Consider the following 24,002-nt stretch of genomic DNA (forward strand, 5'->3'; position numbering starts at 1 on the left):
AGTTTTGTGTAGAAACAATGTTTAGACTTACATAAAATCAAATTTACAAAAATGAGGCCCTCAAGGAAAATATATTTTACTTGTTGTTCCTCAGCTTGTTTCATTGACCCTCACTGATGTGTTTGTGCAGGGTCTGACACTAGAGGGCTGTGTTTCTGAGCTCACCTTAAATATGCCCTGAAGACGTGTTTTTGATGTGGACCCATGAAGAGCCCAGTACATATAAACTAAAAACAGACTTTTCAGTGAAGCAGGAGACCGATTGTGGCTTTTGCATTAAAAAAATAAATATCTGCATATTGATAAATTAGTTTTCTAATAAGAAGAAAAAAAGAGTAGGTGTAATTTTAAGAATAACCTGTTTATTTGTTTATTGTGGAAAAAGTAGCTATGACGTATTTTTCCATATAAAACATGAAACATCCTGAGACACTAAAAATAAAAAATACAGATAATGAGTGCAAAGCTGACGGACGCCCTGATTGTGTCGTGTCGGGACATTATTCTGAAACACACGGCCGGTTCTGGACCCATGCGGGCTCTCCGCTGACTCCTGTAGTCCGGATCCGGTGCCGGGTTTTCCAGCGGCCCCAGTCTGTGTCTGGCAGCGGCGTGAAGGCAGCGGGAGCAGAAACACTATGGCTGCCAGTCTGTCTCTTACTCAGGTAACACTGTGTCTCAATACTCGGCTTTAGCCACCGCTAACCTGCCGGGTGGTCCGTCTGCGCTGCTCGGACCCGTCTCGGCGGTGTCGGTGAAAGCGGGCGGGCAGAAAGACGAGGCTCACCACGATCCTCGTCCCGCTTTTAGGAAGTTCGGTCCGGCTGTGACTGGGAAAAGTTTCTGCCTAATCTCTTCGGGGACTGCGTAAGGGCGTAGCTAGCTAGCTAGCCTGGCAGCTAGCAGCTAGTTTGTGTGGTGTGTTCAGGCTGTTTTTTGAGCCTCCTGGTCAAACTGGAAATAAGCCTCGCAGCCTTACTGGGCTCCGTTTAGACTGGGAGTGTGTTTAATCGTATTTTGTGCTTCCTGGTCTTGTTACGGGCTGGCTGGCCGGCCCTGGCCGAAAGAGAGACCCATGTGTGGCTGTGTTGTGGATTTACAGTTAACGTTGTTTTCCGCTAAAAAAAAAATCCTAACGTCAAATAGAAATGACAGAAATTGCGAGTTACAGTCCGGGCTGGGGATTTTCCTGCTGCTTGTGTAGTTAAAGCGAATAACCAGCCGGTTTTAATGCAGATAATAGAAGTAAACAGGCTCCTCTGACTGGGTTGGGGCTTTTACCTTTGACCTTTTTTGAAGTGGACACCGTGAAGTGTTAGCATGTTGGTTTTGGGCTCATAACTGTAAAAGAAAAAGCAAAAACAATCTCTTAAGTGCTGTTTTGCAACCAGTTAGAGGAAGTGAGAGTGTACGGTCACAAAATGTCAGTCTGTTTGTCTCCAGCTCAACTTCATCCTGCAGTTTGTATAGACGGTAAACACGATGTTTAGCAGCCAGGTGTGCTAATTAAGTTCGAGTCCAGACCTGATACCTGAGCCTCTGTTGGCTGTAACAACAGACAGGAGCTGTCTGTCCCCTCCGTTATCCCTCGGATGGGCTCACAAACTTGTGTTGGCGTCTGTGATGTTGATATTTTGTGCACGATCATCCGCTCGCTTGGTGTTATCAGCTGCATTCATGTGTGTTCTTGGCCTGGGTGCAGTAGAAAGTTTATATTTCTAGAACCAACTACACTGGGCTGCCAGGTTCTGCTTCATGTGCACGTTTGTGTGCATGTTTTTTGTTTTTTTTTTGTTTTTTTTTCCCCCAGTGCTCAATTAAAGAGTCACCAGTACAATGACCACAGTGTCACAGCCGCCAACAGTTCCAGGCACACTATTGTGTGTCAGAGAAAAGTTGTGTTGGCTGGAGAAAGATAAGTGTCTGCACAGTGGTCTTGCTGTGAATTGGCAGTTGACAGATAACTGACAGATTACTGACAGAGAACTGATCGCAGGCTGTGTGTTTTTCTTGTGGCAGTTCCTCTGCATGCGTGTCAACACGACTGACGTCGCTGCAGATTGTTGCCTTTTGTTTTAAATTAAGAAGTAATTTGGCTTCTTTTGTTCCTCCCCCTCAGGAGAAACTATTAACTGCTTTACAGACTGGTTGAATGGCCACTCCCAATTGATTCACAGTTCAAACAATTACCATCCACTCCTTTGCTCCGTCGTTGCACCTGTCGAATTAACAACACAACAACCGATTGTCAGCTGCAGCTTTATGAAGAGGGAAAAGCTAATTCTTTTCCTGTTCAGCCCCTCAGTGGACAATCGTATTAACAGAGGAAACGGGGGGATGTTTTGGGAGGATGTGACACAAGGCCAGATGAGCCGTCTGTGGGGTGACACCCTGTTGTTGCTGGCTAAAGATGACCGTCAGCAGCTCTGGGAAGCGTGGCTTGTACCGTGAAGTTAAAACAGCTGACTAGTCATTACTCCCTCTGGGTGCAGTCCAGCACAAACCTCAGTATCATCCAGATTCATGCCAGTTTACTGTATGTATACGCTGCATCTGTGTTAAATTTTAAAGTCATTTATCAAGCAGATATGAAAAATATCTGCTGGTTCCATCTTTGCAAATGTGTTTTGCTAGTTTTCAGTTTAATATCATTGTTAATTGAATGCTTGCTGTTTGTAGTTTGCTGTTTGTTGAAAAACACAAGCATTTACCTTCAGCTTTAGAAAGTTGTACTGGGCATTTTTTCTTTAGTATTAAAGTTGTATTAAAGATGATGGCTTGTGTTGATGTTTTGCCTTCCTCCATGGTAAAACACGTCTTGTGGGAACAATTATTGGGCACAATGAGCCAAACGACATGTTGCATTTGTTCCATCCATCTGAGCATTAGTCAAAGTCCCTTCTTTTCTACATAGTGTGTGTCTTTGTTGGGCATTGTGGTGGTTAGTGCTGTCGCCTCACCGCAGCTTCAAATCCTGTCCATACCTGGGGCCTTTCTGTGTAGAGTTTGCATGTTGTCCCTGTGCCTGTGTGGGTTTTCTCCAGCTTCCTCCCACAGTCCAACCACATGCAGGTTGTGTTCAGGCTAATTTGTGAGTCTAAATTGCCCATAGGTGTTAATGTCAGCATGTGTATTTGTCTATATGTCAGCTCTGTGATGGACTGGTGATCTGTCCAGGGTGTGCCCTGCCTCTCACCCAGTGTCAGCTGGGATTGGCTCCAGTCATTCCCTTGGCTGTGCCAGGATCAGCAGCAGATGATGGATGGCTGGATGTGTATTTGGATGATTGACAAATAATTAAGCTGTTTTATTGGTGGCAATGTCTGTGGGCATGATGACGAATAACAATGCAGAATTTTAACATATGGGTTACATTCTCCTCCATTTGTAATGAATCTGTCTTGTTTTTTTTCTTTTCCTTTGACAGCTGCCTTGGCTCAGTGGGCGACACACTTACTGTGGCCAGCAAGCACTTAATTGTCATTTGAGCTTGTACACAGACTCTGCAAAATAAAGAAAGCTTTCAGAGTATTAGACTGTTCCATGTCAGAGTATTTTAAGGAAAATTTAAGGGATTGGATAAGTTTCATGCCTAAATCTGGAAGAGGATGTTGTGGATGTTTTACATTGAGCTTCTAAATGTGGTAAAAATCAGAACATTGAACTAATATTAATGTAAAATCTTGTCTTCCTTAACAGCTCTCCAGTGGAAATCCCATCTATGACAAGTACTATCGACAGGTATGCAAATATGTCTTCACAACTCAGATTGTGGTTTATTAATGTTAAACTATGGCATGCTGTAAAAAAAAAAAAAAAAACGTTAATTTAATGTGTTTGTTTCATAGTAAGCCCATTATTAATCTTTGCCAACATAATGTGATTGAAGCTGATTTGACTCAGTGTATTGTGCTTTAATAAATTGCTCTGGATTAGAGAAGCTGGAGCATATAAAAAGAAAATCATACAAAGAGAGAGATAAGTCAATAGCAAAAATGTTATTTTTATTATAATTTTATACCTTAAACTCTAACTCTGGTTTTTGAGTGAGGGGGAAGCATTTTTCTCAGCTTTCAGTTCCAGTTTCTGTGTCCAGTAAAGGAAGTATCGCTATGAATTAATAATGTTCGCCTTTGCCCGACATGTCAGGGGAGCTCGCTGTGAGCCTCATAAAAGAGTGCTAACAGATCCAATTCGAAGCTAATAGACTGCTGAGAAACTAGCTTTGGTTTCTCATCAGTATTCATTTAAGTGTTCAAGAGACTTCCCCACAGTTTTCATTTGTCTTTCACTTGCCTCTCTTCTGCTTGAACCTAAAAATGCACTTATAGCTTTTCTCAAATCCTGTTCAAATGCTGTTCTTTTGTCAGTGTTGTGATTTAAGGAAATGCAATGTGTGAATGAGTTACTGATGTTTCTGAGATGATATAAGCTGTAATGTCCAGGTTTGTACATTAATGTGTGTGCTTATGTGAAGGTTGATCCGACTGGCAGTGGGTGGGTGGCAGCAGCTGATGCAGCTCTGTTCCTGAAGAGGTCGGGCTTGGCTGACCTGGTTTTAGGGAAGGTGAGCAGAGCTTCAGATGCAACATTTCCCTGTTGTTAGTATTTATTTCAGATGGTTATAAATGTAAACTTTACATGTCTCCATAGATCTGGGATTTGGCAGACTCTGAGCGTAAGGGTTCTCTTAACAAACAGGTATAAATGCCTTGCAGAGTCACATCATAATGATTTTGATTTTTTTTAAATACATCAAGTGTATGTGATCACTACGTTTATGTTGAATATTGAACCTCTGTTCTTTCAGCAATTCTTCATAGCTTTGCGGTTGGTAGCTTGTGCTCAAAATGGCCTGGAGGTGGCACTCAAGAGCCTTAATGTGGCTGTTCCCCCACCAAAATTTGTAAGTCTACCACAACACACACACACACACACTCACACTCACACTCACACACACTCACACACACACACACACACACACACACACACACACACACACACACACACACACACACACTTAAATCCCAGACTCTGTCCATGCTACCAGGCTATGAATGCTGCATCTGTATTAAACATATTTAGTGCTTGAATTAAATTCTGTTTTTATCTCACTGCCATATTTTTTAAAACATATTCAGAAACCAAACGTCTAAATACTGTTCTGAATTTTTTCACTGCAAAATGAGAAACTGAATTTTGTTGATCTCCAGCATGATACGAGCAGCCCGCTGTTAGCAGGAGGTGTGGCTGTTGACATACCCTGGGTGGTCAAGGTGAGGCACTGACAAGTTTGTTTTCTTTTTGTCTTAACTGTGTTTATTTGTATTTGCCTTCATTGTCTTCCTCCTGGGAGAAGTACAAGAAATGAAACATTAATTCTATGTTGTGCTCATGTAATATACACATTTAAGACGTGTGCTACAGGAAACATCAGTAATAGTTGATTTATTTTCACAGCTGACAGGCCTGAATTTCTCATTTGCTTGTTTAGCTTTGTGGAAACATGCTAATTAATTCTGTTTCAACAAACCAGACAATTACAGTCTCTAGGACTTTCTTTTTTTTTTTTTTTTCAGTAACTGGGATTACAAGTTTGAATCCTCAACCTCATTGTTTTTGTTTTTTTTCTCCCCTCAGCCTGAGGAGAAGATGAAGTTTGACTCCATCTTTGACAGTCTGGGTCCAGTGGGAGGGATGCTAATAGGAGACAAGGTCAAGCCCGTCCTGCTCAACTCCAAACTGCCAGTGGACATCCTCGGCAGGGTATGATGTTTTTTATATTTCTTTCATATATTATGTTTATTTATTTTATATATTAAAATATTTTATGTGTTCTATATTGCAGTAGATTAATCTATTTATAAAATGATTCAAAACAATCATGCAACATGGGATCGTGTTTCGTCGTTATCAATTTGCGTAGGTGTTGTTAAAAACAATCAATTAGCCCATTAAAATTTCCTATATAACACAAAAACTGACAGATATGACACAATGTTTTATGTAAAAGTCTAAACAAAAACAACAAAAAAAGGCAGAAAGATTAAAAAAAGGATCTGAAATAAAAAAATCTGTCAAGTAGAAAATAAACTGGAAGTGAGAGTCGGTAGTGAGTCAGGGCTTTCAGTGACATGTGTTATGTGTCATATAGTTTTGTAATGATGCATACTTCGCTGTATATTTTGTGTGTGTTGAAGGTGTGGGAGCTCAGTGACCTCGACAGAGACGGCATGTTGGACAAAGATGAATTTTCTGTGGTAAGAACTGAGCTAATATCACAAGACAGAAAGGAACCACATAGGTCGCGTGTGCAGTTGGTTTCAGCTCCTGCTTTGGTGTTACTCATGTATTCAACTCATTGTCTCACAGCATTGATTTTCCAGGCATTAATCATATCCAGGATTTCTCCCTGGTTTTTACAATCAGTATAAGTTTGGAACAGATTTGAAAATTTAATGGAACAAGTATGATTTTTGATTTTTAATTGGTAAATTATTTGTTGATTTTTGTTGGTCTTTCTCAGGCAATGTATCTGGTGTATAGAGCCCTGGAGGGGGAGCCTGTCCCCATGTCCCTGCCACCTCCCCTGGTTCCACCCTCCAAGAGGAAAAAACCCTCGGTGCCTCCCGTGATGCCCCTATTACCCTCGCCCCCCTCCGCCAAAGACAGTCGCTCCTCCCACGCTGGCTCTAAGACCATGCCCCACCCCCCCAAACCCACCCCAGCCCCTGTCGCAGCACCAGCAGCTGTCCCTGTGAGTACAGCACCCGTCTCTCCTGTGCATGCAGCACCTGAAAAGCTTTTGGATGTTTCATTTTACTATCGCATAGCTGCAGCAACAAGTATTTACAATGATTTCAAACTGGCTAGTTCATTGTGTTTTTCAAAAGAACAAGACTAGAGGGAGTGTGAAGGTAAGTTCGGCCTTAGTTAGTATTATGTCATCGTAGTGGTTCCAGTTGAAAAGTCTGTTTTGTTGCTTGTGCAGTGGGTGGTGTCGCCAGCAGACAAAGCCAAGTATGATGAGCTGTTCAAAATGACAGATGGAGACATGGATGGGTTGGTGTCTGGACCTGAAGTCAGAGATATCTTCCTTAAGACTGGGCTGCCCTCTGCCACACTAGCACGTATCTGGTAAGAAATGACGGCTAAGCTCCTTTTCAGTCCCCCTGTCATGCTGTAAGACACAGTTCTTTAAAAGAAAACTCTTGGTTGCTGCTAATTTAAAAAGAAAACTTTGTCTTTCTGATCCAGAATTGGTCGTTATTGATATAAATATTAATTCTGTAGTGAAATAAAATGAATTTATCTCAACATCACAAATTTGCTTCAGATCCTCCATGGACTACTTGTTATTTGCTCAGATAAGAACCACAGTGCCTGTGATTATTCCTCTAATAATGATATGTGGTGTGACTAAATACAGAGCTATAATTGCAAAGTAAAGTAATTGTGATGATGGCGCAGGATAATAACAGCAGTTTTTATGATACTGCAGTGCGTGCATTCACATCCATTCAATAGAACATCACAGCAGATTGATTTTTATCTTCACATGGCTGATTAGCTTCTGTCCTGTTGTGACTGTCCTCTACAATGACTTCAATAACTGCTGGACCGATCATCAGCCAGGCTGTCTAAACAGACAGTCTTTGCCTGAGGCATAAATCTTTATTCTCTTATATAACTACACTGTGTCTGTTTGTTCTCTCAGGGAGCTTTGTGACATTGGAGACATTGGGAAACTGACTCGAGAGCAGTTTGCCCTGGCCCTGTATTTAATTAATCAGAAGCTCGTCAAGGGGGTGGACCCACCACAAAACCTCTCCCTGGAAATGATCCCTCCATCTGACAGACAAAATATCAAACAGGTGAGTTGCTCTAAGGATTCAAGTCAGCACATAGTAATTAGTTAGTAGTAGTTATTTTTCCCCATTAAAGTTAATGGGCAACAAGGCAGAAATTAGTGTGTTTTTTGTAATTGGAATGAAATCTGATTCAGACTTGATGCATCTCTAATGATAATGACAGTTAATGATAGAACAAAACACCAGCTGTGGTAGCGACAACAGCTGTAACCTGAACGATACAAGTAAAGCACAGGAATATGAGTAGCTGCTGCTTGATTGTGTATGTTCTGTAGATATCTGGCATCATGTGTTGTCTTTTTAGTTTATGTCTTTACTGTTTTGTATGTTATTATTTTTGTATGCAGTCTTAACCTAATGAGATTGTGTATTTTGAAATCAAATTAAATGAAGTTTCTCTTTTATTTTACACTTACCTTTTTCCTTCTTTCTCCTGTTGTGTGTGTGTGTGTGTGTGTGTGTGTGTGTGTGTGTGTGTGTGTGTGTGTGTGTGTGTGTGTGTGTGTGTGTGTGTGTGTGTGTGTGGGGTCTGGGGTCTGGGGTCTGGGGTCTGGATTTTCTTTTTTATGTTGCAGCTGTGTCTTTCTGCTTCTCTGGGCAGTGCTGTGTTGCTTTTTTATGTTATTTTATATTTACTGCACTTCTCATGTGCAGTTAGATGTGGAGTAGTTCAGTAGTTCTTTGACTGCGGTGCATCTCATTACTTTTAACTGGCTGCCTCTCTTTCTTCTTTTTTTTTTTTTGTCTTCCTTTTTGGCTAAATCTAAATCACACTTTACATCGTTATCAAAATCTTTGTACCTATGAGGAGAGAGTGTTGCTGATGTATTTTGAGATGCACCAGCAGCACCACATCTTGTCTACAGATACAGATATGACATTTTATCTTATAAAATTAAGAAATAAAGTCAAATTGAATATAGTGAATGTATTTAAGCACAGAGCTTTTCTCTGTGTGTCGCTCTTTAGATTTTTTTATGTCACTGTTACCCTCCCAGTATCACTACCCTCTAGTCTCTCCCCCATCTTTGCCAGTTATATTTTAATAAGTGGCTTCAGGTGTAGTTTTTGTAAAGCCAGCAGTGTAGAGCTGCTCAATTCTGACTCCATACGCTACAATATGTCATAGGCATCAAGGCGCTGTTAAAAATGAGTATATACCCTGTATATGATGAGAGTAGTAATTAGCCTAGAGTAGAGATCACTGTAATGGTGTTTTATCTGTAGCAATGAATTTAATTGTCCTCCACCTTTGTCTTTGTCTCCAGAACAGTGCGGTCAACCTGGCAGCTGACTTTTCTGCCATCAAGGAGCTGGACTCACTCAGTAATGAGATTGTCGAACTGCAAAGGTAATCGATTTATTTAAAAATGGCAAACACCATGCATATTTTAGCTGCATCATGACTGTACTTGTTTAGAGCTCCAAAAAAGACCCAGTTATTATGAATGAAGAAAAATGGTAAAAGCTTTTAATGCATCATGCAGCAGTCTTGGTATAAAAACCTTGGAATCTCCCACATGAAAGTCAGAGCAAGTGACTGTGCAATGTCTGTGTGTCCTGAACTGACCAGCAGGGTGTAGCGTTTCCCTCAAACTGAGAATTTATCCGAAGTGGTCATGTGGTGCAGTGGGGATGGGAGGTTGTTGATGAGCTGCTGGAAAACCTAATAAGAGTCACGCTCACAGTGGAAGTAATTTTCTATGCAACTGCAGAAATGAGGGTTTTTGAAGCTGCTTTGTTGCACTGCCCAAATAACCTGTATATATTAGGAACGTAGAAGTGGTTTATACCAAGTGCTGGTTCCAGATGGAACCGCACTGGGTGAAACAGTTTAATATGGTTCTAGTTGACAAGATGAGAGCACGTTTTCACTCTCACTTTCTTTGAACACTTCCACCCACAGATTCAGTGAAAATAAATCAGCATGTGTGATTTTGGTGCAGAATACCAGCACAGCAGTTGGCTGTAAAGCTGAGTTACGCACTGGACAGAATCTGCAATATAGAAGCATCTTCTTCATCTGTTTACCTCCTTTTGTGTATTTTTTAAAAAGTAAAAGAATTTTTTACAGTAGCAGGTTGTAGTATGTTTCACTAATGGTGCAGTTTTTTTTAATGTTTCATTTACGTTTTCTTCATCAGAAGATCTGAAAAGAAAATCTTTTTGCATATTATTTACATGTGTTCTGGTTTTGTTGGTGGATGGATTTCATTTTCATAACAGAATTTAGGTTCCTTATTTGTGAAAGCTGAGAGCGAGAAGTGAGAAGTGAGAAAGGGGCCTTCCACCACACCCCCCACTTTTAGATATATATATATAAACACAGTGACAGCTGTTTAAGATCGGAAAGACAGTTAAGAATGATGAATAACAGTAGTAACTAAGTGACAGCAGACACTTCAGGCAGCAGCTCAAGTGGAAAGATGATGTGTGTTTGTGACTGCTTCAAAATGTGGCAGCAAACTTACCCTCAAGATGAGAATGCTGGAGGAGATGAGGATTATGGGTAAGAGGAGAGTTGATTGGAGGTTTGTTTGGGGAGGTTGTGCTGTTTTCAAAGGAATTAAGCTTTTTGATGTGAGGAGAGAGCGAGGGAATGTGTGAATTTATTCTGTAAAAGTGAAATTGAACAGCACTGGTTTTACACAATACATGTACATAGTGTGTGCTTAAATATTACCTTTTGTTTGGGATGTACGATTATTGTTTTTCACACTAAAAACTTGTAAATCATAGCATCACATACTCATAGACTATATTGTACATCTTGGCTGTGTTTTCAGTTATACACATGTAATTAGTCCGTATACCCCTTTCTTCTCTCTGGCTGGGTGGATGAGACAGTGAAGAGAATAAGCACCAAACGGCACAAATGATAGATGTTGTACGTTGGCTCATCATCGCTCTTCCCTCCTCCCTCTCTCCATCCTCAAAGCAGCCATCTGCTTCTCACTTCTCGTCTCCTGCACATTTGACTTAGCAAGCACATGCTCACTTTCTTCAACCCTGCACTGCACACACACTCACCTTTTATCATAGCACATCTCTTACACACATACACACACACGTGGAGTTTTAGCGACTCAGCTTACAGTTAATTGTGATTTTTAGGGCGCCATGGTTGTTCAGGGAGAGGAGCTGGTGATGATTCAGGGGCAGGGTGAAGAAGGCTCAGCGGAGCGCTGGCTGGGTCTGGGTGGGTTTGGAGTCCCAGGTCTACCAGTTCTGTCCTTGGTGGCTAAATACTCCTGTCTGTTGTGTTGGACACCCAGAGAGAAGAGCTCTGTGGAAGAGGAGATCAAGGAGAAGGAGGAGGCCATCCGACAGCGCAGCAGCGAAGTGCAGGTAAGACCTTGCTGTTTCTGTCTTGGAGCCTGTTCCTAGTACAATGGACACAAGCTAGAAAGGCAAAATGGTTGTGGCCTGGTTTTATTGATATTTTAAAGGATTGATTTTCTTATTTGTTGCTTTTTTAATCCGTGTCTTTAATAGGATTGATGCTGGGGCAAAGCCAGTGTATAGAAGGTGTATGAGCACATCTCGTCAGTCTGTCCCTTTGGGATAAAATTCTCTATCAGACAAAACATATGAAACGACCTGTAGGTGCAGTTGTTTATGTTTGTTGTGATAAATATGCTGGAGGAGGAGATCAATAATATGTTTGGCAGCCAATTTCAGATGCTTGTTCAGAAACACAGCGTTGCTCAGAAAGGGAGCGGCTGGTGTCCTTGTGTAGGTGTGTCTGCCTCCTCTGAGGGGGGGGGGGGGGGGGGGGGGGTCTCAAGGGAGTCTTTCATTGATGTAGCTGAATTTCTTAGCTGCACTGCAGGGTATCCCTGAGTGCTTTTGGTTATTTACACTCCATTGTGTTTTTTAAGTTTGTTTCCAGACATGACATATTGTGTGCTTTGATAGTTGTGATTTTCCAAAAATAGCATCTCATATCGTCTCCTGCATGTTTTTTTCAAAGGTTTGAGTAAAAACAGGCTAAATTCTAATCAGAGATGTCATTTTTTAATTCTAACGTCTTTCACTTTTTTAGCTGAATTGCCACAAATGTTTGAAAAGACAAATTAGACATATAAAATGAAATAGTATTTTTGAGGGATGGGTCTGGTAGAAAGGACCAGAAAGATTTGAAGATACATAAATATCTTTTTATCCTCCTCAAACCCTGTACAGTTTTTAGTCAACCATCCTAAAGAACACTTGCAGCTATTTATTTAATACATTTTCAGTATTGGTGCAAAATGCTTCAGTGGCGTAACAAGACAAGGAAACACGAGGCCTCTTTTCATCTTATATTCTGGCTGACTTGTTGTTTTGGTGTAGCCCGTTCACATATTAGACTTGTAGAGCAGGTATCTCTAACATTAGCCTTGCAAATGACAATAGCGTTTCTGCTTGTCTGCAACTAAAAGACTACTGGAAATCTCCCTGACATACGTAGCAGTCAAATAATGTACAATAATCTACTGAAATGAAATCCATACACCGACACTTCCCTTGCTCTTTCTACTACCAGCAGGCTTAATTTGTGTTGTGTGCCACTTCCCTTTTGCTGATGATTCATTTTTTGTGCGAATTATGTTCAATTTTGAACTTTTTCCTGTTTTCGTTTTTGCCTTGTGTACCAATTGAGAGAGAGAAAATGCGGGGAGAAGGGGTGGATGTCAAAACATGAAGGTACCCAGCCAGAATCATGCCAGTATAGTAGTATTGGACCACTAGACTACTGGAATGACTTAATGAACAGTCTGCCCTTGTTGCACAATAACAGACTTAAATGCAGCCATTACTGTTTTTTTTAATTCTCCTGGCACTATGTTTTGCATTCATCTTTTTTGTCCCTATTCTCAGTACCTACCAGTGTAAACACCAACAACGTGGAAAATGAAAGAGTCTGTTTTCTTTCCTTGATTTGATATCCCTAAAGTTATGACTTGCCTCTGCTGCACGCTCCTATCTGCCTGTTTGGTTTGTCTGTGGGGGGACACTCACCCATTTTCCTCCTTTGCTTTGATGTGCACAGGACTTACAAGATGAGGTAGCAAGGGAGAGCGAGGAGCTGCAACGACTCCAGGCTCAGCGGCTTAAGGTCCAGGAGGCCTTGGATGAGCTGGACCAGCAGAAAAGTTCCCTGGAGGAGCAGCTAGCTCACATTCGCCAACAGACCAGCCAAGAGACCCAACTGGTAGGACCTGAATGGCCAATTCACTGCTGTCCATACTGGAAAACTTCATAATAAAAGAAATCACTGGCAAACGTCAGAGGACATCAGTGGTTTTAACTCAGTGTAATACACTCACATGACTATGTACTCTTCAGTCATATGACCACCAAGTTCAATTTCAACATCCGTTTCAGATCTCGTCACTGCAGTCAGAGCATGAGGAGCAGGAGCAGAGAATATGTCAGTTTGAAGAGGAGCTGGTCCAGGCCCGAGAGGAGCTCCTCGCTCTGCAGGAGGAGAGCAGGAGGCTGCAGGAGAAAGTCCAGGCTGCTCAGGAGCAGCTCACACCTCTCCAGGAGTCTGTGCGAGACTCCTTTACACAAGTTGCACAGGTCAGTTTGTGTCCATCTGCACAGGTCTCATGCACATACAGGTTTGTAGAAAACGGGTATTAACATATAGATTTTCTCTTTGTTTCACCCTGTCGTTTTTCCGTCATCTGTCCACTCTCTAAGGTTCAGCAAAAACTCAACGACCTCCGGGTGGAGGAAAGGTCAGTGACTGCCCAGCTCAGCTGGAAGAGAGCCCTAGAAGACAGCTCTCCAGTCATGGTCAATGGATCAGCAGGCCCTGCAACAGACCTGCACCAAAGAGACCCCTTCCAGCAGGACTTCTTTCAGGAGGAGCAGCCTAAAGAGCTGAAGGAAGAAGATCCAGTTGCTGTCTGTAATCTTCAAAAAGAACTTTTGGATCAAAAAGAGAAAGGCATGAAGGAGACGGAAGAGGAACAAGAGAAGGAGGACGACAGTGAAAAAACTCAAGTCGAGGAAAAGCCGAAATCTGATGCCTTGGATGATCTGTTTTCTAGCCTGGCCTCCTCTGACATATACAGTCGTTTGTCAACCATCGCCAAGCCGTGGGAGAACACTGTTAGGGTAATCAGTGCTTGTCTCAGTTGGTAGTCCTCCTTAAAAATGGGAAGAAGCCACTTTAAAGGTTGCAGCAACACTTCCTGCTACAACTATGTATTGTTTTTCTTCATTTATGACATTATGAAACATCACAATTCTACAAAAATAGGATTTATTATTTTTTAAGCAGCCACCAAGCACATAAAAACAGCAGACTTAAGTTACATTTGTAGGACAACAACAATTGTGGCAAATGTGAGTCTCAGATTATGTCTCTTACGTAAAACTAGTCTTTGCTGTCTTGTCCTCACATCTTCAGGAACACAGTAGCCCTGCACCTGATGTTTCAGAAGTTGCAGATGATACAGAGGAACCTAAAGAGTCTAAAGGGAGTCCATCAAAGGTAAAAATCCTCAGTTCCTGAAGAATACAGATGGTAAACTGCATTGGTCTTTTTCTGTTTTCCAAAAATCCTGAGTTTCTGTGTATTATTGTCATTTTTGCAGAGCATCGTTTAGCTAAGTACATTTTCTAAAACTTTATTTGCACTATTCCTGTGTAAAGGTGTATATACAAGACATGGACGTAAGGCATTGGCTGTTGATTCCATTACTGCATCTGCAGACCGTGACTCTCCCACAGCAAATAATAAAGAATAACATGTTGGATAATGCGATCATGTGTTGACGGATTAAAATGCAGATACAACCTGGTCATTTTTGAAATGCACTGATTGAAATGTGTAAAACACATTGTTTGCACTGTGGTGTTGTCCCTGTTCACCAGGTTGCTTCACCAGAGCCAGAGAGCAAACAGGAGCCAGCAGAGTTCTCAGAAACTGCCACCCCCTCATTACCACCTCAAGTTGGCCCTAGTCGCATGCCACCACAGACCAGTCCACCCTCGCTGCCTGAGATGGACTTCTTCCATTCAGACCCCTTTACTGACCGTAAGTCTTCAGGACATAGTTTAGTTGAGTGTCAAGCATCATGTTGAGGTGCCCGTTTCATGTCCAGCTGTATGTTTTTAAGGCTTTTGAGTGACGTTATAAACCAGCATAGTGTCCTGTTTGATATTTACTCTGTTTAAGTAAAAGCAGTAATTAGTGACTAAAGTCTTGTCCCATTGTAGATGATCCTTTTAAAGATGATCCTTTTGGAAAAGCAGATGTTGCAGGTAAATTCTCCAAGTTACACTTTACATTGAAACATAAATCTCAAACAAATTAATCATCTGATGGGCGTGCACTATTTCTTTACTATCAAATTTTTATGTTCTGTAACCTTGGCTTGTTTATGTTAAATCAGATCCATTTGGAGGAGATCCGTTCAAAGGGACAGACCCCTTTGCTGCAGACTCTTTCTTCACACAGACCTCCAGTGCTCCTTTTTCCTCAGAGGACCCTTTCTCTGCCTCAGCTGACCCATTTGGTACCACTCCTGGCATGCCAGAACCAGACTTGTTTGCAGCCAAGCTTAATGACACAGCAACGGTACCAGCAGCAGGTCCAGATCAATTCACCTCCAAGCCTAACAATCCTGCTTTAGCAACCAAGGATCCGTTCAGCGCCACGGGGAGCAACCCAGCTGAGCCGGATCCATTTGGGGGCAAAGTAAACGCCATGGCGGAGGCGGATCCTTTTGGTTCTCACGACGGGGGGGCAGATCCTTTCAGCTCTTCCCCCCCAAACTCTGACCTGGCAGTGGTGAGTAGGGGCCATGTTAATAAAATGTCATGAGTGATAAACCTTTGTTTACTGCAGTAATTAGTGCAGGTCTGGCAGTTAATAGGCCTAAGTTTTATGCAAATATACTTTATATGGTGTAAAAGTTCTTCAAAAACCTAATGAAGCCTTAAGCTGTTTTAAGTTGTTCATAGATCTAGTAACAGAAACCTTGTTTTTAACAGTAATTTTCATGCTAGTTATTAGCATTATTGGAGTATTTTCTTTTTTTTCAGCAAAAGAAGAGTAATACTGTGATATCCTCTATATTTTACTATAATTATGTGTACAAATCACCACATGTGCTCAAATTGACTTAGTTCTTATTTGCTTGGATTTGACCGTGTCTGGAATTAATTTTGAGTGACAGGCCCTATTTACATGTCCAGTTATTTACATTACACTGCATGTCCACTGCAGAGGTTAATGTACAATATGCCAAGCAAGGTGTGTTTTATGTTCTGGTTTTAGAAGGATCCTGCAGCAACCAATGACCCGTTTGCTCCAGGTGGTACTACAGTGAGCGCCAGCTCAGATCCAGGTAAGACTTGCGGTATGGCGCCACCCTCTGGGTTTAGAGGCCACTGCATCAGTTTACAAAAAGAATAACTGACATATTTCACTGTACAAAATACATTATTTAGTGTTTACAATGTCTGTGTATTTGCAGTGTTATTGATTCTGTCGCCTTCTACTCGTGTGTGTTTCAGATCCGTTTGCTGCTGTGTTTGGTAATGAGTCATTTGGAGGGGGCTTTGCAGATTTCAGTGCCTTGACAAAGGTAATTTTCAGATCAAGTGGAGCTCATCGTGTCCTGTGCTTCACATGCGCAGTGCTGAAGTGACAGAATGGTGCAAACATAAATACTGGCTGTCACTTGAGTGTGTGGAAGTAGAAATTGTTGCGACACAGTAAACTCACTTCTGTTATAAAACCAGACCATGAGTTGACTCAGGCTGACTGTTGACTGTTAGTGGGTGGGTGAAGTGTGTTGTGGCTTTTGGGAGGAAACCATTGGATCACTCACATCAATCATGTCAGACGATCCGTTGAAATATAATGTAAAATATGTAATTACTGGAAAAACAAAGAAAAAAGGTTTGACATGTGTTTTCTCCAAGGTGTTACCTAGAATACTGAGGATGTAGGCAGTTTATGTTGTTTGTAAACCTCAGGTTCTGTGTAAAAATGTATTACATGTAATGAACAGTCTCTCTTTTTACAAATACCTGTACTTCTTTGATTTGTTTGAACCTTCTCTTTCAGCCAAATGGTGCTGACCAGTTTGGCATCAACAATAAGAATCTGTTCCAGGAAGACAGTCCGTCTGCCAACCCGGACGTGCCCCCTGCTTTGCCCCCGAAAACTGGTACGCCAACTAGACCCCCTCCTCCACCTCCAGGTCAGTACTTGAGAATGGTGATAGCTGTGTTGCTATCGTACAGTCGGGTATGTATTAACCTTGTGTGTCAGTCATTTAAAATCAAACCTGTTTGTGTACCTATGCCTGTCTGTGGCTCACCTGTCCAGGTAAGAAGTCGTCCATCTCCAGAACAGAGTCCTCCGATTCGTTCCATCGACGAGGACACTTGCTCGTGCACCCTCCTGGAGACTTCTCCTCTTCTTCCTCCTCCTCTTCCCTGCCTGCCAAGGATCCTTTAGCCGACCCCTTCGCCCCCTCATCCCCTCCTCGTCACAGCATTCGGGAAGCTGACCGATTTGCCAGCTTTGACAAAGTGAGCACCTTCCTCTCGTCCTCTCCCTCACCTCCACCTGACTCTCAATAGACATCCCTCTTTTCTTTCCTCCTCCAAATAAGTCCCATCTAAGATGTAAGATGAAAACCACCAAGCAAATCAGACCAGCTTTAGAAATCTCTCCATGCACTGCCAGCAAACGTCCCAAAGAAGTTAACTAATTACTTTAGGTAACATGTTGCGCACTAGCACAGTTTCTTTATGCTACATCTGTGTTCATTGAATTATTTTATTTTCTTCACCTAAACTGATACAAGCTTATATGTTCAGATTAGTTTTTCCTGCACTCTGTCTGCTTTAGCTCTTCGTTAAGATTGTTACATTTGCCTTGTAATGATACTTCATAGGAAATATGTTTTTTACTGATTTGTATTGGGATTACATTTAATTTAATGTTTGAAGTAGCACTATATTGCTTAAATATACAGACATGCCAGTGTGTGTGTATATGTATATGTGTGTATATATATACACACACACACAAAGCTGCAACATATTTGTAGTTGCAGACATGGGCTATGGTATAAGTTAATAATGCACATCTAACTTTCTGTTACTAAGTCCCTGGTGATTGTTTGGCAGTGAATGGAGCGATAACAAGCTGCTTGTATTTGTCATTTATTAGCCATCCCAACTTAGCACAGTGACATTACATCCTGTGGATGTGCAGGTATGTGTAAGAATTATTCTAAAAATATTTAAATAAATATAATTTTAAAAAGGGTTTACAAAAATATATATATGTACACATTAATAAATCTATTGGATTTTTATGCACCATTAACACTTAAAGTGTGTCTCAGGTAAAATTAAAATTGCTGCAGGTTTTCTGGTAAACTGGTATCAGAATTAATATCTGCCAGCTGGCCACAACTGTGAGGACGTGCTCACGTTGAGAAGATGCAGAGTAGTTTCTGCTGCATCATTAGTGACGGAGCCATTTTGGCTTAAAAACCATGAAACTATCAATGTTTTACAAACCAGCATATGAAATACGCTCTAGCAAAATAGTACTACCAGTGTGTTTAACATAATGATTATATTGATTAACCTTTTTTTTTTTCCTTCTTCTTCTCACTCAATAAACCAGCTGCAGATAGTCATGTATCGGACATTGAAGATTACTTATCTAAACATGGGTTGTTAACCACTGTTGATGTACATGGAATATTTTAGTAATAGTATTAAAATCCTCCCAGCCGCTCGCATTATAATGTTTCATAGAAATGTACTGTCATGCTGTGAATTTGGGATGGATGACTATTATTAAAAGACCATGTCCCATCACATGGCTGCACCTGCATGTTCCCTGTTGACCCCTGACCTGCAAGCACTAACTGTGTGTTTGAGTGTCTGGCTCTCATGCACTTACACCACTGCCTCTGCTATTCCTCAAGTCGGTGTTTATTTTTTTTCCTTTACACATGCTTCTGTTTATCTCTCCATGCATCCATCTCTCTGGTCATCCATTCATCCCTCTATTTACCAGTTCATTCAGCCCTTGTCTGGTCAGCAGTGTGTTGTGGAGAATCAGATTGCCTGTATTCTCTCTGTGTGTCTTTACACCTCTGTCAAAGAAGTTTAATAAAGAGTTGAATCAAGGGCACCATCTCTGGCTTCTATGTGCATCCATGACATCACAATCAGCAAATTCTCGAGCTTTAGGAACCAGCGTTTTTGCATTTTTAGTCCATTCACCGTAAGTGGAGACTATACCTGACATTATCGTTCACCATTCTTCCAAAGTCTGCTTTAAATTTGAGATTTGCCCGTTCTTTAAGCAGCTTACATTCTTAGATTTCAAATTCTGTGAGTTTCATATCTGTGCAAGTTATTTTTTCTAAGTTGTATTATAGTGAAGCGGTGGCTATGTGGTGTGCAGAAAAAAGGCTTATCATACAGTGTGGTATGCTTAGAAAGATATTTGGAAGTAATATAAACATATCTGATCTCTAAATGGACTAAAACATGCAAAAACACCAGAATGGTCCTTTTCAGTAGTTTGACAGAATCTTGCTGAGTCACTTTAAAGAGGTAAAGGTCAGATTATAAATATGTGAAGGGTTTTCTTTACAGCTCGGTAATTAAAGCATGATTCCTTTTGCTCAGGACTTTACTGGTGTTTGATTTTGCTCGTAGCAGCGGAGCATGTCCCCTGCAAGTGATAAATGCATGTTCTCTGCTTTATCCATTGTGTTTCTTAGATGTTCTCATCATGCATGTCCTGCCCATCGAAATCACCTGCTTTAAGACACCTGTCTGAATGTTGTCATCGTGACCTTTTTTCTTTTTTTTTTTTTGCATGACTCAATTCATTCGACCTGTGATGTCTCTGTCTGTCATAGAGAAAACCTGTTGACACCGTGCCCATCTGCTGTGTAACCATTAACCAGCTTAATGTGTGATCCTTTTTATTTCTGTTGTCCTGAACCTTTAACAACATTTTGGTCACACAATACCCCCCCCCCCCCGTGGTGATTACCCTGTTGGTGTTTTTGCACCATTTCAGTCCCTACTTTTGTCCTGATCATTGCCTTGACAGAATTTGTAATGACTCACACCTGAGGGGCGAACTCACCCTCTTCAAAGTCATCCGGGGAAATGGCTTCATCTTAGTTTAGTTGTTTTCCCTTTGGTGGGTTGACTGGAATACGACCTTTTGGAGGTGTAACTCATAACATTACGTCTCCATTTTATTCAGGTCTGTCCGTTCTGTGAACCTGTTATCGTGCATGGTAGCTCGATGTTGACTTACTTCCACAGTTAAAAGCATGTAACGTTATTAATACCCAAAATCTGTATCATTAAAATATTCAGTAACTACAATTAATGGTTTTTTAAATAGATTTTTTAAAATTTGTTTTAGCTAAAAGCCCAAGAATAATGTGCCCATTTAATTTGTGTAATTAATTAAATTCTTAATTAAAAGTCCCTTTATAAATACAAACTGCAGCAAAAGTCATTCAACAGTGAGATTGCAGTTTTATTTTTTTAATTGTCAGAGGATGGATTATCCTTGTGCCGGGGGGGGGGACCACCACCACCGCACCTTTCGTTCCTGGTAGTATGGCTCCCTAACCTCTGCTGCACCTGTTCTGTAGCTTCTGTTCAGTAACCCCCAACATTTCTTTTCCTTCCCTACATGGAGCCATGAGACACAGTCCAGGTCAGAACAGAGAAAACCTGGTGTTCATGTTCACGTGTTTAGCTTGAATTAGAAATCACAGGGGAGCTTTCTGTTGTTTTATTTATTTCAAAGAAAGTCAGGGGCCTGTATTTTCAATGCAGTTAATTAAATCTATTTGTTTTTAATAATGCATAAGCTCAAATACCCCCTAAGCTTCAACTTATAATTATTATACGGTTATTACAATTGGTACAATGAACATTTAGGGACACGTGGGTGTGCTCAGTTTGGCAGAATAGTGTCAGTGTTAGCTGTTAGTGTTATTAGTTACAGCGTCGGTCTCCTCCATCAAGACGTCTGCTGTGAGAGATATAGTATTGATCATAAATGTCGGCTTCAGGATTTGACTCTGATATGACAGAAATGTTGTAGCCACTTTATAAAAAAATACAGTAAGTACAGATATTTTTTTCAGCTAAAGACCCACGTCATCTTTGATGTAGAGTCATGGCAGCTCGTACTGGCCGACTTTAACATCCCAGTCAATACTGGCAGAAAGGTTGTGCGATAGGTAACGTGAAACTGTGGCCCAGGGGCTAAGAGGCGTCGCATGTAAACTGAAAAAGCTCTTTGATTCCAACTGTTGGGTTTGTTGCATGTCAGTCACACTGAAACTTCCCCAACTCATTATTTGTCAAATTTCCACTGAGCTCTTGTGAGTTTCATTTTCAACTAGACAAAGTCCCACAGTGCATTTCTGTGCAGGATTGTTAGCTGGGAAATCTTAGTTATGTGCCATTATTTTAAAAAAATTTTAAAAAAAGCAAATATTGATCTTTTGTATGTTCATGAAAACAAAGTGTTGATTGACAATTAAGAGTAAATTAATGAATTAAAGGAGTGTGTCATGTGTTACCCAGGTGTTTCTGTTTTTGGGTGATTTGTTGTATAAATAGGCTTTCAGAATTTGTTAACTGTGTACATGTTTGTCTGTGTTTGTGTGTCTTTGTTTTTCTTTCCATCTGCTTGTGTGCGTGCGTGCGTGTGTGTGTGTGTGTGTGCGTGCTTGTGTTTTCTGTTCATGGAGTAGTATCCAACAGAGGAAGACATGATAGAGTGGGCAAAGCGCGAGAGCGAGCGAGAGGAAAAGGAGCGACTTGCCAGGCTCACCCAGCAGGAACAAGAGGACCTGGAACTGGCCATCGCTCTCAGCAAGTCTGAACTCTCCTGAGGAGCTTGATTTCCAGACCGCCCCCCTCCACCCTCAGCCCCCAGCTCAGACAGCACCAAAGCAGAAGTGGGGAATGTACAGGACTGATTCAGCAGCACCTGCTGACCCCACGCAGAGAAGAAACCCATCTCTGAATCTTCCTACACCTTTGTCCCCCAGACTGTGCCCACTGTTCACTGCAGCGTCGTCTTTTTCCATCCTGTTGGTCTCTGGAGTTTCTTTAGCAGAAGAGGACCAAGATGGAGAGTTTGTTCTCAAGAAATGATCTTTTAGATGAAATGCAGTGAATATGGGTTTAACAGATAAAGTGTTAGGAGAGTCATGGTCTATTGATTTCAACTCGAGGCTACAAATACCACGTTTACCCTCCAGAATGTAATTTATTTAAAACTAGATTGAAATTGCCTTGTTTAAAGCCCTTCCTGTCCTGCATCCACCTCACAAACTCACTACACTTTATTGTATTTCAGCTCTCATCCTGCTTCTCAGTCTAGGATTGAATTCATTGATGATAGACGTGATAATTTTGTGGAGCCCAGAAATGCCCAACGAAACTCTAAATCTGTCCGGTGTGAGGTTTGGGAGGCGCTGGAACAAAATCTAGGTGTGTAACTTTAATCTAGTCCCTATCAAATGCAGCGACCATGTACTTTCAGTTCCTGTGAGTTGTTTTTTGTTGTTGTTTGTTTTATTTTTTGTCACTATGGGGAGACAAATTCAACATCTGTACACTGGAAGTTACCAGTCCAGTGATATGTTACTTGTATATGTCAGTTTATACTAAAATGGAGCTAACACGTCGAGCTGTTCTGTTCTGGAAAGTGTATTTCTAGGGTGGATACCAAGAGAAATGAGTCTACGCCCACTGCATGTATTAACTAAGACATTATAATCGCATTAATTTTCAGGGTACACTACAACAGATCGCACAAAACAGTAACAGTTTTTTCCAGATAAATGTTTGATAGAGTCCAACATTTAATATCCAGGACTGGAGAGTCTTGTTCAGAGTCTTTCTAAGTCAGTGTATTGCTCAACAGAACTCCAGCAGCATGGGTTCTAGTTTTTGTATGTGTTTTTAACAATTGCCTCAATCAGTCAATATCCATGTGACAAAATTCCCGTTTGCAGCTGTTTGTGCTTTTGTTTGCGTTTCTGTGGACGCTGCTTCCTCTTCCTGAATTTCAAAGTCTTACACCGACTCAGTTAAGGTTGATGTGTGTCTGTGCTTTCGCTGGAGCACTTCGTCTTCAGTCTGTGCAGGCTCTGTGAGTATTTAACTTGCAAAAAGCCTGCTGGGGTTGTGAGGATGCAGGCTGTTAACGCTCCCACAGCAGCTGGTCGGCCAGTGATTTTTCTTCTTCTTCTTCTTCTTCTTCTTGTTTTTGTTTCTCCCACAAAATGAACTGGATTAACACTGAGTGCTAAACTGTGACAGCAGGTTTCTGACTAGGGGAGACGATAGAAAGTGCAGGAGGCCTTTGCTCAGTTCTGACCAAACAGTGCACAACTCCTGGACACCTCTCGCTGTTTGTTTGTCTTTGTTTAGTGTGAGCAGCCTTGTGTAGTTTCCTCATCTCGTGCTTGACCAGTTTACTTCATACTGAGGGCGGTCTCTTCGTTCTGCAGTTTATTCTAAAAACAAGAGCGCAGGAGTCGTCTGTCCGTTCTTCACAGCTGAGTCTCTTTGTCCTCTGACAGTTTGTGCTTTCATCCTGTCACATTTAAAGGCCACTGGACGCGTCGCTGTCATTTCTACAGACTCCTTGAATTTTACAAATTAAAAACCACTGATGTTTCTTGGCTTACACACATAAAGGCTTTTTAAAATTCAAGCTAAATCTATTTTATTTTGTATTTTCTAATGTGTCAGAAAAACCAACGTTAGGAAGTTTGCCCAGAATATGTAATGCATTTAATTATAACAGAATAAATATTAAACGTCTAGTTTTGCCGTTTGTGTATTTTTACATTGATATTGCATTACAAACAGTATTCAGTTTGGCATAGAGAGAAACTATTCATCCCGTGAGAACTGTGCTCTGGGGTTTTTCAGGGGTTTTTCAAAGTCTCAGTGTGTATCTGGGACATTGTCATTATTTTAACTATTTTGTCTTTAACCGTGTGTTTGAACATTCAGTGCTAAATGTCTAAAATGCTCCTTCAGCTAGAATTTTAAAAATATGTATTTAATCAAAAGTAAAAG

General features: G+C 41.2%; 1 protein-coding gene across 1 annotated transcript; it reads left to right on the forward strand.

Annotated features, from left to right (window-relative positions):
• The first annotated feature begins 552 nt into the window (after positions 1-552).
• On the forward strand, positions 553-23,743 carry eps15 (epidermal growth factor receptor pathway substrate 15). The gene is made up of 25 exons (XM_026304792.1): positions 553-665; positions 3,700-3,741; positions 4,478-4,567; positions 4,654-4,701; positions 4,811-4,906; positions 5,214-5,276; positions 5,641-5,766; positions 6,201-6,260; positions 6,527-6,757; positions 6,992-7,137; positions 7,718-7,874; positions 9,140-9,222; positions 11,147-11,219; positions 12,907-13,068; positions 13,242-13,439; positions 13,563-13,982; positions 14,278-14,361; positions 14,745-14,907; positions 15,090-15,134; positions 15,266-15,663; positions 16,153-16,222; positions 16,392-16,462; positions 16,948-17,083; positions 17,212-17,417; positions 21,656-23,743. The coding sequence occupies exons 1-25, from the start codon at positions 639-641 to the stop codon at positions 21,794-21,796; spliced, it is 3,336 nt and encodes a 1,111-aa protein (XP_026160577.1). The 5' UTR covers positions 553-638; the 3' UTR covers positions 21,797-23,743.
• The last annotated feature ends 259 nt before the right edge of the window (positions 23,744-24,002 follow it).

This window comes from Mastacembelus armatus, chromosome 4 (genome assembly GCF_900324485.2).
Source record: "Mastacembelus armatus chromosome 4, fMasArm1.2, whole genome shotgun sequence".
NCBI classification, from domain to species: Eukaryota; Metazoa; Chordata; class Actinopteri; order Synbranchiformes; family Mastacembelidae; genus Mastacembelus; species Mastacembelus armatus.